Genomic DNA, 13,750 nt, shown 5'->3' with positions numbered 1-13,750 from the left:
GGAGAAAATATATCCAAATGAATAATTAGATTTTCTGAACAGATACTGTCCAGACTAAGCTGGTGTCTGTATTGAAAAGTTTTTGTATTTTGTTCATGTTTAGTTGTAATGCACATTCAACAAATGCTTTGTGTTTTTTAGAAATACCAGACTACAGGACAAGTGTTGGTAAACCTGTAATGCTCAAAGGTGCTGGATTTCCGTACCCTCTGTCTAATGACAGAAAACAATTAATTTTATTTTCAGCATCTCTGAGGCTTTGTTTCATTCTTTTACAGGGCGCTGAAGGAACCCAAAGAACTGAATTTTATCTTTGGTGTGAATATTGAGCAGCGCGAATTGGATGGCATGTTCATTTATAACTGCAGTCGACTGATAAAGATGTATGAGAAGGTGGGCCCACAGCTGGAGGGTGGCATGTGAGTTCCTGGAGATTTTTCAGCAATCTTTTTGCTTAAGCCTGGCATGTTCCTACATATAACTTAGGCTGTCCAATAACCTTGTTCTGCATTAATCATTCTTCATGAGCATGAGGCTTACTCATTTTGTCAGCCTTTAGTTTGGATTCTGACAAATAAATTATATTTAACATTGCCCAATATTTCCCTGGTTTCTTGATAGAGAGTTCTCTACACAGATTTTGGTCATACCTGCAGCAGTATGAGGCTTTTGTGCTCAGTGCTGGCTTTTGGGGCTGGTGAATACTGGTGGCATTCTAGGGACAGGGAGAAAAGGTCTTGAAAGCAAATACAAATATTTGAGCCCACCTTACTTTTTGCATGCTGGCTTGAGTCTGATTTAGAAAGCTGATAAATTAAAACCTGCTGCAGGTAATGGGTTGGTGAGTGAGTGAGTGTCTAACCTGCTATTTTCAATATTGTTTCTCTGAATGACGACTTGGTAGTTTTTTTGTGATGGTGTGTCCCTCTTCCAGGGCATGTGGTGGAGTGGTAGGCGTGGTGGATGTGCCCTATTTGGTTCTGGAGCCAACCCATAATAAACAAGACTTTGCTGATGCCAAAGAGTATCGACACTTGCTGAAGGCCATGGGAGAGCATTTGGCTCAATATTGGAAGGATGTTGCTATAGGTAATGAAGCTTCACAATTACCAGGGGCTGGAAGGGGAAACTTTGGTGGCTGGAAGGCAGCTAAGGGTGAGAGCAGCCAAGAGTGCAGGTGGTGATGTTTGTGGTAATGGCTCCACACTGAGTGGGGGCTTTTTTTTTTCCCCAGCCCAGAGAGGTATCATCAAATTCTGGGATGAATTTGGTTATTTGTCAGCAAACTGGAACCAGCCTCCATCTAGTGAACTGCGCTACAAACGCCGGAGAGCCATGGAGATCCCTACCACGATTCAGTGTGGTGCGTCCGACCAGGCTGCTATTAGGAGGCTGGTACTCCCTGGGGAAGTGGGGAGGGACTCCTGGCTGCAGTTAGGGAGCAGCTAAATGGGTAGGGAATTTGAGAAGAGCTGCTGCACTATCATTATCCCCTTCTAGGGCATGTCTCCTTCTTTGAGTTGCCTTTGTCTGCACTTGACGGTACACTTAAACATCTTGGCAAAGCTTCCTTTCCTGCCCAGTTTACTAACAGTGATGTTCTTCAGGTGCCCTTAGAAGAGGCAGGTGTGGCCAGCAGCAGTGTTGAGAATGGTCTTAGAAATGTCATATGAACTGGAACTGGCCAAAGCCACCCATCTCAACACTAGAATAAGATCTGAAAGTTCCCTGTAGGCAATGGAAAGTGGCCAAGTAATTTGTATTCTGATGCACTGGCCTGCTAATTGGTACTAGGTGTGAGCACAGAAGGGAACCATTTACAGTCAACTTTCAAATTTAATGCAAGTTCTCTTCTGTGCACCTCTAAACAGCTCTAGCTAAGCCCTTACTGGGGTAAGGGAGATCTCAGCACAACCACTTTGTCTTTTAGTAGAGGGACACCAAACTCCCTTGACCTCATTTTCCGCACAGGATTTGGGGATGAGGATGTAGCAAGGAATGTGAGGCCAGTCTTGTGGAATTATTTTGTTAGGCTCTTCTGCCTTGATGTTTTTCTCAGTCCTTTCCAAGTTCCTCCCAAAGAGGAGGGGCTTTCCTGTCATTCTTCTTGTCCTCTGCTGTTGACATCCTTCCAGAGCCTAATTTAAGAATGTTTGCATTATCTTGGCAAAACTTGATTTTTTTTTTTTTTTTTTAAGCTGTTGATTTCCTGGTAGGTCAGCAATGCTCTGGAAGCCAAATCTGTCTTCCTGGTTCATCTAAAATTTATTAGATTATTATAAATTTTTTTTTAGTGGATATATCTCTAACTGGTTTTGTGTTGATATCAGTAAGAGACAGCCTGACTACCAAGATGAGCAGTGATTTCAGGACAGACTGTTTAGTTTGGTTTGTATGTGCTGTCATTGCAGCAGTGAGTGTGAGATCCTCTAGTGTTGATGCCAGGCTTCTTCAGATTTTTGTTATGGATGCCTTGTACAAGATTTGAGATCTTTCTCCAAACATTTTGTGAGCATGAAGCAAGAATTCACTCAATATATCTTGTGGCTGTCTCACTTTTTTTTTGGCCACTAGCCTTATTGTCGTTGGATATACTTTGGAAATTGGTGAGGTCCTTGGGCATTAAATGGGCTTGAGAAGTGCTATGGGAAAAAAATTACTTTGTGGCTCAGGCTGTATATTTCTGACTTGCAAAGTGTTTGTCTAACAGATGTATGTCTGAAGTGGCGGACTCTCCCATTCCAGCTGAGTTCAGTGGAGAAGAATTATCCTGATAGCTGGGTATGCTCTATGAACCCTGATCCTGAACAAGACAGGTAAGGAACAGTTAATATAAAGACTTTTCTGCAGCGTGCTTTATCTGCACATGTTTGGGTTTTTTCTGGTCATCTGTTCTTTGAGAACAATTGGAGGGATAGGCAGTAATTCTATACCTAAAGCTTAAAAGCTGTGCTCACTGTCCGTGAAAAAGTAGTGATGAAGTATGTATTTGGTGCTGATACGTTGGTAGGCATTTGTGCAATATACAAATTGCAGAGTGCACCCTCAGCAGGTTTGTAGATGATACCAAACTGAGAGGAGTGGCTGATATGCTAGAGGGTCGTGCATCCATTCAGATGGACCTGGACAGGCTGGAGAAATGGTCCTCATGAGGTTCAACCAGGAGAAGCACAAAGTCCTGCCCCTGAGGAGGAGCAACCCCAGGCACCAGCCTGGAACAGAGAAGGCTCAAGGGAATCTGATCAATGTATATAAATACCTGAAGGCAGGCTGCAAAGAGGACAGAGCCTGGCTCTTCTCAGTGGTGCCCAGTGGCAGGACCAGAGGCCATGGACGCAAACCAGAACACAGCAACTCTGAACATCAGGAAACACTTTTTCCCTGCGAGGGTGACCAAGCACTGGCACAGGTTTCCCAGGGAGGTTGTGCAGTCTCCTTCCTTGAAGATATTCCAGGACATGGTCCTGGGCAACCAGTTCTGAGTGGCCCTGCCTGAGCAGTGAGTTGGACCAGATGACCTCCAGAGGCACCTCCGACCTCAACTAGTGATTTGGTGAAATTAAGTTCCTCTATGGTTTTTCTGCACTGCCACTGGAAACATGATTGTAGCCTTAGTTTATACATATTAATTTTAATGTAGGTAGCATAGACAGCAATTGAAGAATAGTCATAAGTGCAGGCTGGAAGCAATATGTGTTCAGTGGGGTCTTTGCACTTGTCCTTATTGCTACTATAGCTCCAACCCATTAGACACGCAAACTGCAGCAACACCTATGAGTTGCAGTGAGCCCAAGAATGACATTTTGCACACTTGAGGGAACAACACATCGATTCACTTACCAGCAGTGTGTTTCACAGTTATAAAAATTAGGTAGAATCTAGTTATTTATTTGAATGAGAAAAATGATTGCTCTAGGCTGCTGCTTCTCTGTGGAGAGAGACACTGCTAGAAGCTGATTCTTGTCTTTGTTGTGTAACGAGGGAAGCTGCTCAGCTGTAATTCAGGTGCCTTGGCTCTATGCTTAAAGACAAAGGGAATGAATCCAGGTGGTAACTTTTAACTGGAATAAAAATTTTAACATCTGTGGCTGAAAAGACTGCAAAGAAGTGTTGATGTTGCTATTTGGAAAGTATTGGTTTTCTGGCTTCTTCCTTTTGGCACCTGTCATTGGAAGAATACCAGTGCTAACCTGCCTGTTGCTCCATGTATTTGTGCCCTGGTGCGGAGCTACAAAGAGTGCGTTTGCGCTGAGGATGTTCTCCAACGAAACTGCTGGGGCAGAGCTGAATCTGCAAGCCTGAGAAGAGGCTGCCACATCTCCAGCCCCCCAGGTGGAAGCAGTAGTGAGGCTGGGTGTTGCTGGTAGACACACACGAACACAGATAGACCATGCATGTATGCATGTCCAGCCAGAGATCAACACAGGTGGGATGCACAGCACTCACACAAACTGCACCAGCAGCCTCATCCTTTTCCCCCTCTCGGATGATCAGGATGAAGGACTGCTAGTGGAAATACTCCGTATCTGGTTCCTGGATCCCATCCCTCTGGTTACTTGCACTGGGATAGATGAGCCCCGAGGCCTGCAGCCCCAGGGAGTGAGTGGTACAGATCTCCTCACATGGACACAGATAACACATACACACTACAGACCTCCCAGTGTCTCACCTTGGGCATGCTTTCCATCCTGTAGCGGATCTGGATCCTTGCTCTTCCCAGGTACCTCCTGCCTAGAGGCACCCACAGCTCTGCCTACACCCCCATACTCGTCTCCAGCAGTCGGGCAGGACTCCTGGTCCCTTCAGTAGTGAGCTCTTGCAGGCTTACCCTTAGACACCCCCTCCCCTTGCTCCCAGGCCACCTCCTCGCTGGCTCGTCTGGCCTGACATCTGCTGTGAAGCACGCATTCATGTGCATGCCTGCAATCACTGCAGCTGGTGGCACCCAGGCCCCTGCAACCGGTGGTCCCACTCCAGCTGCTGGCACTCAGACCCCCATACACACATGCACATGCAGAATAGAGCCCCTTGCCCAGGAAAACAGTTAAAAATGGAGTTTAGTACAAAGACAACTGTACTGACCAGCCATCTGTTTATGTACAGCTGGCCCTTTTTAGCTTTTTATTTCTCTGTTTTCCCATGTTTGTTCCTCCCCAAATCATCTCAGTCCCTTCCTTTACCTGCTTTTGGTTCCTTCCATCGGTCCAAAAGATGTCTCAGAGAGCCACTCCCATTGACTGGACACTGGGGCTGAGGTTGCCCTGGGACAGCCCTGGCAGGAGCCCAAATGGGTTATCTGTTCCTCTGAGTACCTAATTTGCATTTCCTGGGCTGCCTTTGGTCCTCTGGACTTGTGGGAATGGGCCTTGGATGGGCTGGTGGCTCCTGAGATGGCCTGGGAGTAGCCAGGGAAGAGTGTTACTCAGGTTCCCCCACCTGCCGTTGTCTTTGTGCTCTTTTGTGTATGTGCAGATGAGTTGTTTTTTTTTTTTTTAATCATGTAACCTAACAGGAATTTGATTTACTAATGAAAGAATTTAAATTTTGTATGTGCAATACCTTGAAAATTTGGAGGGGTATGGCTGCATTTCATGTGAGAGCATGTTGGGATATTGGTTAGAGTGAGTTAGAGCGCTTCTGCAGTGTGCACACACATGGTGTCATCCCACATCCCCCTTGCAGGGAGGTGGGAAGGGGCAGGTGAGGTGTTTTGGACAGGTGATCCAAACTTCTGGTCATTTCACCTTCTTCAAAAGGGATCTCAGGAGTCTTGCTCTGGGAGGATAAATAACTCTAGAATATTTTTGGGTTGAGTAGGCTCACGTGCACTTTCCAACAGTGAGTGCAGTTGTGTCCTTTTACATAAGGTAGGTGGTTTTCTACAGAAGTTGCAGTAGCACTTCTCTGGCTTGGTTGCTGCCAGTAGAAAGCAGGGCTTCCTTGCAGTCACTGCACTTCTGAACTTCCCTTCCAAGTGCTGTACTGCCTGATGTTTCTTGCTGTGTCCTTGTGCCATGGGTTTGGACCTGTTCACCTCTGTGTCTTGACCATGTGCCCCAGCTGTTCCATTCCAGGTATTTGTACTGTCTGAGGGAGGACTGAGGATTTGGGAAGCATTGCTGTTGGTACCGTGGTGGGGGGGCCTCAAGCTTGTGGGCCATGAGGGTCTGTGCAGAATCTCATCCAGCCAAGTCGAAGATGAAGCACTGTCAGAGTTGATGTTCAGACTCTCTCCTGGCATCAGAAGACCACATGGTATTTTGGCTGCCTTGGCATTGTCTGCCTGCATTGTGTCCACTACTGGCACTGAGCTGTTCTCCACCCTTCTGATTTGTCCACCTCAGTTTCTGCTGGTGGCACGTTGTCCCAGATCATGGGAGCTGAATGCCCTTCTCCATCTCTGTCATGTAAAGCAGTCACCCCTTCCGATGCCATGGTCTATGTTGGGGTCAGCACTAAGTGGCACCATCACTCACTTTTGTCACGGAGAAGGCAGCATGTCTGTGTCACAGCTCAATGTCAGGCTCACCCTTCTCCCTTTTCCTACCTAAAATCCAGCTGGGTCCTAATGGCGTTTGAACTCGTGTCTGAAACACCAGCTGAAGATGACTCTCTGGCTCAGAGCTCCTTGAGCATCACCAAAGTCTTGGTGCCGAGTTGCAGACTGTTCTGACTACAAAGATAATTCCTTTTTTCTGACTTGCTACCTCTAGTGATGCAATCTATGTTTTGAATGTTGTGAGTAGTCTTAATTTTTTCCTGACAGCAGAACTAATGGGTGCTTTCATACTTTCTTGTGCTGTGAGATACAGCTTAACAATGTTTTCAGCCTCAATCCATGCAATAACATAGGAGATGGCATTTCTCTGCTGGGAAACTTGCGTATGGTGCCACTTGTTCAGCTTTATCTTTGGGAATTGCAGCTTTGGTGTCAGGCAGTCATTTTGCAGTGATGACAGATACTTTCTTAGCCAAGGAAGTAATCGCTCTATGAAAAACTCCCCTGAAGTGCCTCAGCTGAGAAGAGGCTGATGGAGAAACTGCTGCTTGTGCTCCCTTCCACTGACAAAGCTGATCACAGTATGTATCTCGCAGACTAGAGGATATCGCATCAGTTGGCAGGTTCAGGATCAGAGATCTTGATCAGATCATCTCTCATCAGCCTCTTGGAGCTCTGTGTGATCTGCAATGAGAGTGGGGTCCTCCCTTTATCTGTAAGACTCACACTTGTGGGAAGTTTTTAATGGCTTAGTTCCAAGACAGTGTAGGAGTCAGCTGGATCTCTTGCATTGTGCAAGAGTGTCTTGGTACTGCTGCTTTCCTATCTCACATCATCCCTGCATGACTTTGCCCTGAAGGGGTTGATCCTGCTGTGTCTGTCCATGACTCAGTTCTGTGACACAAGATGAGCCTGGGAACTCCTCAGTCCCCTCTTCTTCCTCTGGCAATGTTCCTGATGGCCAGCTGCTCAGTCAGAAGTTTGAAGGTGATGCCAGTACACTTTCTTGTATTTCCTACCTGCGTTTTTCTCCTCTCTCAAGGACTCTTCCAGGATTCTGCATCTGAGAGGATCTGAGCGAGTAAGATACTCGCCACTGTTTTGTAGGCCATAAGCCAAACAGGATGGGAAAAGCAAATAGGTAAGGGATATTGCAAAGGAAAACTTTGTGGCCTTGTCAGCAAGGTGAAGTGCATCTTCTGTTGGAAGGCTTATGTAAACAACTTAATCATGGTTTACTGGTAATAAGCTTTCCTTTCTAAATGGAAAGGAAGTCTGTAAAAAGAGGAATTGATATGAAGACATAAGTTGCTAGGAAGGAAAATTGCTGTAAAAGTCCAGAGTATGGAAACAGTATAGAAAACCAGTCATAGCTGTTCCTAAGCTTTGTTTAGCTCCTGGACTCTGAATTGGTAATTCCCAGCATAAATGGCATGTTTTTTAACAGCTGTGCTTTTGATCCTTAAATTGTATGTGTTTCCCAAGAAGAAAACCACTGTTTTTGAGATTGTGGCTACTGTGGAAAGGAAAGTGGTTTTACTGCTGCATTTGGGATGGGATACAGGGACAGTGCTCTGTGTGTGAGACAGTGCAGGTTCTGCTGTTATTGCTGAGGTTGTCTTGCATTCCCTTCATGCTAGATGTGAAGCTGCAGAGCAGAAGCAGAAGGTACCACTGGGAACTCTGAAGAAAGACTTGAAATCACAGGAGGAAAAGCAGAAACAACTGACAGAGAAAATCCGCCAGCAGCAGGAAAAGCTGGAAGCTCTGCAGGTGAATCTGCAGGTCTCCAGCTAAGCACAGCAGGTTTGAGGGACCTCCTGGTGCAAATGGCTGATGCCAAGTTATGTCTATCTCAGACTCTCATGCCACCTGTGCTCCTTCATGTGGTAGGGGTTGTTGTAATAACAGAAAACAAGCATCTTGGCTTGCATTTGATTTTCTGCTAGGAAAACGGGAGTGACTGCTGGTGTTTGGATGAAGGGATGTCTCTTGAAGGACACAGAACACACCTAGTAATTGCTGATTTTAAACTGGAAAACTGTTTGCTGGGTTCAGGCAGGCCCTGACAGCTTTTAAAGATGGCCTTTCTGTTTTTTAATTTTTTTTTTTTTTTTTTTTTAAAAGTAGAAAACCACTCCAATTCGATCTCAAGCTGACTTAAAGAAACTGCCTCTGGAGGTGACCACACGGCCTACAGGGGAGGTAAATGGGATACTGCTGTAGCCTTTGTACTCTTCTGTGCTATCCTTAGCTGCTCTGAAAAGCAGTGCCCGACTCTTCCATCCTTTCTTTCTCTGTACTCATTTGTTTCAGAACACCGAGTCACAGACCCGACCTCAGCGCCCGCGATCTCCTCCTTTACCTGATGTAATCAAGAACGCTCCCAGTAGACCACCACCACTTAAGCCTCTTTCCAAGTCCATCAGTCAGCTGAAAAAGAGCTCTTTAGCTTGGCCAAATATCAGCACTCCCAAACTGGCAAGCATGCTCTCCAAGGAGGAGGCTAGCACCTCCAGGACACACCAGCACACTGCAACAGCTGGGAAGTCTAACAGTGGTTTGAAAACTCTTGCCAAACCAGGTACAACAACAAAACCACCTTCTGCTGTCCTGCAGAACCCCAAAAGCTCACGTGAGACACCCAGTCCAAAAGCTGCCAAGGTGCCAGCACTGAAGAAATCTGCCACTGTCAAATGCCCACAGGTGAGACTCGATGGGATGAAAACTGTCAGCTCCTTACCTACTATTGTGCATAGCCTGTCTTGCTCTGTTGCATGGGATTTGCACTGTAGTCCCTGCACAGGACTTTTACTTTACTCTTGGTTTAGGGTGCCATTCAACACCCCTCATGAAGACTCGTTTCATCTCCTTCCTGTTAGACCAGACTGTTTCCTTAGAGAAAAAAAAAAATATGGAGTGATGGGGTGGGCGTTTGCATGATCACGTCACACCTGCTAAAACCTTCTGGAAAAGCTAATTAACTATCAAATGAAATACTGGATGCTGAGCATTTTTTTTTTTTAACTTGGCTGAAAGAAGGTTTTGGTTGGTAGCATGCTGGAATTATAGCTAGAACTTGTTTGCTTCCTACAGGCCTCTACCACTCGGAAGAGGACCTTGAACACCACAGAGGATGGGTCTGAGGAGGAGGGGGAGCACAAGAAGGAGAAGACAAAACGGGGCAAATTTGTGGCAGTGAAAGAAGAGAAGAAGGATTCCAGTGAGGTGGTAGTAGAGGTGAGAGCACACTGGTTTCCCCAGCAGAAGGTATTTGTCAAGTGTTTATAATCTTGTTGGGAGGCAGCTAATCTGAGCTCTCTATGCTCACAGCTCACAGACAGTGCTGAGGAAGAAGAGCTTGCAGAACTGAAGAAAGCTCAGAAAGGTGAGAAATGAACCCTTAAACTGCCTCTGGTATCTAACACAGTGGAAAAGAACTGTTGCAGAACTAGACTCGCGGGTTAAATGTGCGATTTCATTAATGAGCTTTTTAAAATAAGAATTAATGTAAATTTGGGTCCCAAATCCCAAGATGACTCTTGACTCACATGAAATGTTTTGGCCAGGAATCCCTTGATTAGACAAGAGGCAATTGTGGCATGGGAAGATCTGTAATCTGAGAGCTGTGTCATGCTAACGGGTATGATGCTTGACTGCATGGTGTAAACAGATGCTGTGCTCACCCTTCCTAACTGAAGGGATAATGGGGCTACATTAGCTGGGAAATGCTGAGGACTGTATCTAGACCTGCTGTGAGAGAAGAGGGGCCAAGAGACCCCCAGGAAAGATGATAGCCAGGATAGTATTGCACCGTCTGCCAGAGCAGGACATTTCTTCAGCTTGTTCCCAAGGAGCTGTCTGGAAAGTGACCCACTAGGAATATGTGGCAAATTGTCCTAGTGGCCAACATGAGTCTGGAAAGGCCATGTCAAACAGCCTGGAGTACAGGAGAAACCTTCTGTCTGAAAATGCCATATAATTTCCTTGCATCTTAGTGTTTCTAAGTAGGAGTTGAACTGTGGGACAGTAGTGTTTTTATGGTTTATATACAATTTGAAGGAATTGTCACAAGTTTAGGTTTGCTCCCTGCTGAGGGTGGCTGTCTTCTCTAGAGCTCATGCAGAATGTGTTCTCCAGTGTCTGAATGTCTGAAAACATCTTCACTGTCATCCTCCTTGCAGATAAAGGGCTGCATGTGGAAGTGCGTGTGAACAAGGAGTGGTTCACAGGCCGTGTCACAGCTGTGGAAATGGGCAAGCATGCAGTACGCTGGAAGGTGAAGTTTGATTACGTTCCTACAGACACCACACCAAGGGATCGCTGGTAACTACCTCTAGCTACTGGATTTTGGAGGCTTGTTTTGCTTTCAGGAGGAAGACCCAATTTTACTTCTGTAGATGCTGAAGACAGCTGTGTTGCTGTCATGTCAGGGAGCGTGTGTATGCTCAGGACTGTCCAGCTTCTTCATAAAGAATGAGCATGACAGACTCAATACAGTCTGCACATTGCTTTGATGTGGTGTTCCTGTGGAGGCAACTGTTGTGTAATCTGGAGGTCTCAGAGTGACAGCTGGGTACAGGTTCTAATGAAGCTGTTAACAGTGTTTCAGGTATGGCCAATGTAGAAAAGATATCTGACTTTCCTTTAATATTTTTTTTCAGGGTAGAGAAGGGCAGTGAGGATGTGAGGTTGATGAAGCCTCCCTCTCCCGAGTACCAGGCTCCAGATATGCAGCAGGAAGAGGAGGTGGTTGTTGCTGAACCTTCTACCTCAGACTGTGTCAGAATTGAGCCAGACACCACTGGTCCCAGCAGCAGCCAAGAAACAGTAGACTTACTAGTCCAGATTCTTCGGTGGGTTCACTGCAGTTCTTGTGAGCTGCTGCAATCTGATTGCTTTAGTCTTTTAAATTCCCAATTCTGGCCTTGTGTTTTTCTTTCCTGCATAGAAATTGTTTGCGGTACTTCTTACCTCCGAATTTTCCCATCTCCAAGAAGGAGCTGAGTTCCATGAGCTCGGAAGGGCTGTTGGCATTTCCCTTGGTGAGTTCAGTATTTCTAGAAAAGTAAGTTTGGGTTTTTTCCCCACACATATTCCATTCTTATGACAAGTGTGCATCCTGTTGTTGCAAGATCACACTCTTCAAAAGGTTGTTTGGATCCTTAGCAGACTAACATAGCTGAGAAAAAGAATGAGAGCCTCTGAAACATGCGTTCTGCCTTCTGACAGTTGTTGTCTGAGGATTTTTTTTAATTACTATACATCTGTGTGGGAAAGCTGTTGGCTGCTACTATCCTAACTTCTTGTCCATTGCTGTTAACCTTTTGAAAAAAGAGAGGCCAGGTTAGAGGTTTGTAGAAATAGGATGTAGGCATACCTGTTCGTTTTGCCCCCAGCCTTATAAATCTAACTTATGTGGAAGCAATCCTAAACTAGGAGAGAACATGGAAGCCGACCCCTCTCACACTTCTCCAGGTGAGCAGGTGACTGACTGCCTGTGAGTCAGCTGTACATCTTAAGGCTTTTGGTGGGGCATCCATTTATTTGAGCAAGGAACAGATAGGGCTGAGCCTGCACCAGTATCTGCATGCTGGTATTGGAAGGTCCAGTGCAGGCTGAAGTGTGGAGATATGGTACTGGCTTCTCTGACTTCTCTCTTCTCTGACATAGCACGAAGGGAGACATTTTCAGGAGGTATCTGTAGGTGACAAAAGCCACCTACAGATGACCAAATGACAAAAGCCACTGCTTATTTGGTAGTCTTCAAAGTGCCCTACTCCCTCACTCACAATGTATATGTTGGCAGTCTCTTGTCTCTTCCTCTTCTCTTTCTGTTAATTCAGGTGTATGCTTGAGTTACCAGTCCCGCTGCTTCCACAGGACACGTTGGTCTTTTCTGGAGTTTTCTGCAAGTGTAGATGTTCCTGCCTCGCAGTAATAAGCTGTGCTGTCTGGGTGGTCTATACTAAGGAAACTCACTGTGTAGAGAGACTGTCAGATCTTTTTATAGCATAACTGTGGGTTTAGGCTTTTTAAAACACGCTGCATCCTTAATCTGAATTCAGGCAGCTTTTGTTGCAGTTCTGGTCTTTGAGGAATGTGAAAACCTGTGTGATTTTTGTGCTGCCTGCAGTAGGCAAATCAGAAATGTAAATGTGAGCATGGTAATGACTATGAGCAGGGTGTGCAGGGGCATGGTGTTAGGCTGGTGGTGTTCAGTCATGGGGTGCCAGTAGCTGGACTCTTCTACAAGCTGTGAGTTTTGACACTTGGTGCTGCTTCTTAATGTGTGATCTGTTGTGTTTTGTCTTCTACAGAAAGAATATTTCAAACAGTATGAGGTAGGTCTGCAGAACCTGTGCAATTCATATCAGACACGTGCCGATGCCCGGGCTAAAGCCTGTGAAGAAAACCTCCGCAACTCGGAGAGAAAGCTGAAGGAGACAGAGGAGAAACTGCAGAAGCTGAGGACTAACATCGTGGCCCTTCTGCAGAAAGTGCAGGAGGTGGGTGAGGAAGGGGTGTGAAAACAGAGCTGCCCCATGAGTAGCAACCTTCCCCAGACCCAGGCCCCTCCAGGCACTTGAGATGTTTTAGTCCAGCATTTAACTGGAGGTCAGCTCTTTCTCAATCGGGTGCAACTTGGGCTTAGACCATCAGAAGCAGCTGAGTGTGCAGCTGCTGTCGCTGCCCACCTTTTGGGATCCATGCCTTGGGGGGTCCTGATGAGTGTTAATTTTCACAGATCGATTTTTCATGGCATGTACATAGTGTACAGCTTCTATTTGTTTTCTGCTTTCTGCTATAAAACATGGGGCTGCAGGAGAATTTCCCTGGGCATAGGCAGTGTTCTGGAGGGAACTTCTGCCCCATTCTTGGGCAGAAAGGTGGTGCTAGATTCTGAACCCCATGTATAGAAATGCAAACCTTTAAACAAATAATACTTAATATAAAAAATTTATGGTGAAATCTATTTATTATACTACTAAATTAAAGTAGCAAATATATATTTAAATAAAAGCTTTAAATAAATAAACTTTAAATAAAAAAACTACTTTAAAATTAAGACCACCCAATGCAAAAGCTACTAAAACCAGATGGAAGCAGTTGCTCCCTATTAGGAAAATGTGTGTTAAAGCTAAAAAAACCCAAAAAAACCCCACTGACCTAACTCGACCCTGATCAGCACAGTAAATATATTGCTTGAGTGCACTGTTTGAGCATCAAGTGCTGACTGGTTTCCAGGTG

At 45.5% G+C, this 13,750-nt stretch overlaps 1 protein-coding gene across 2 annotated transcripts in view; it reads left to right on the top strand.

Annotated features, from left to right (window-relative positions):
• MORC2 (MORC family CW-type zinc finger 2) overlaps positions 1-13,750 on the top strand; it is a 49,798-nt gene that overhangs the window by 35,752 nt on the left and 296 nt on the right. The window contains exons 13-25 of one of the 2 annotated variants that reach the window (XM_075718657.1): positions 279-419; positions 935-1,089; positions 1,235-1,363; positions 2,711-2,816; positions 8,140-8,272; positions 8,630-8,704; positions 8,816-9,205; positions 9,596-9,727; positions 9,833-9,887; positions 10,684-10,825; positions 11,164-11,355; positions 11,451-11,544; positions 12,820-12,999. In XM_075718657.1, the coding sequence (XP_075574772.1) occupies positions 279-419; positions 935-1,089; positions 1,235-1,363; positions 2,711-2,816; positions 8,140-8,272; positions 8,630-8,704; positions 8,816-9,205; positions 9,596-9,727; positions 9,833-9,887; positions 10,684-10,825; positions 11,164-11,355; positions 11,451-11,544; positions 12,820-12,999 (1,924 nt within the window). Of the gene's footprint in view, positions 1-278; positions 420-934; positions 1,090-1,234; positions 1,364-2,710; positions 2,817-8,139; positions 8,273-8,629; positions 8,705-8,815; positions 9,206-9,595; positions 9,728-9,832; positions 9,888-10,683; positions 10,826-11,163; positions 11,356-11,450; positions 11,545-12,819; positions 13,009-13,750 lie in introns of both variants that reach the window. The other variant, XM_075718656.1, reaches the window with a different exon arrangement.

This window comes from Pelecanus crispus, chromosome 11 (assembly GCF_030463565.1).
Source record: "Pelecanus crispus isolate bPelCri1 chromosome 11, bPelCri1.pri, whole genome shotgun sequence".
Taxonomy (NCBI): Eukaryota; Metazoa; Chordata; class Aves; order Pelecaniformes; family Pelecanidae; genus Pelecanus; species Pelecanus crispus.
This window is presented reverse-complemented; position numbering and strand designations above follow the sequence as displayed.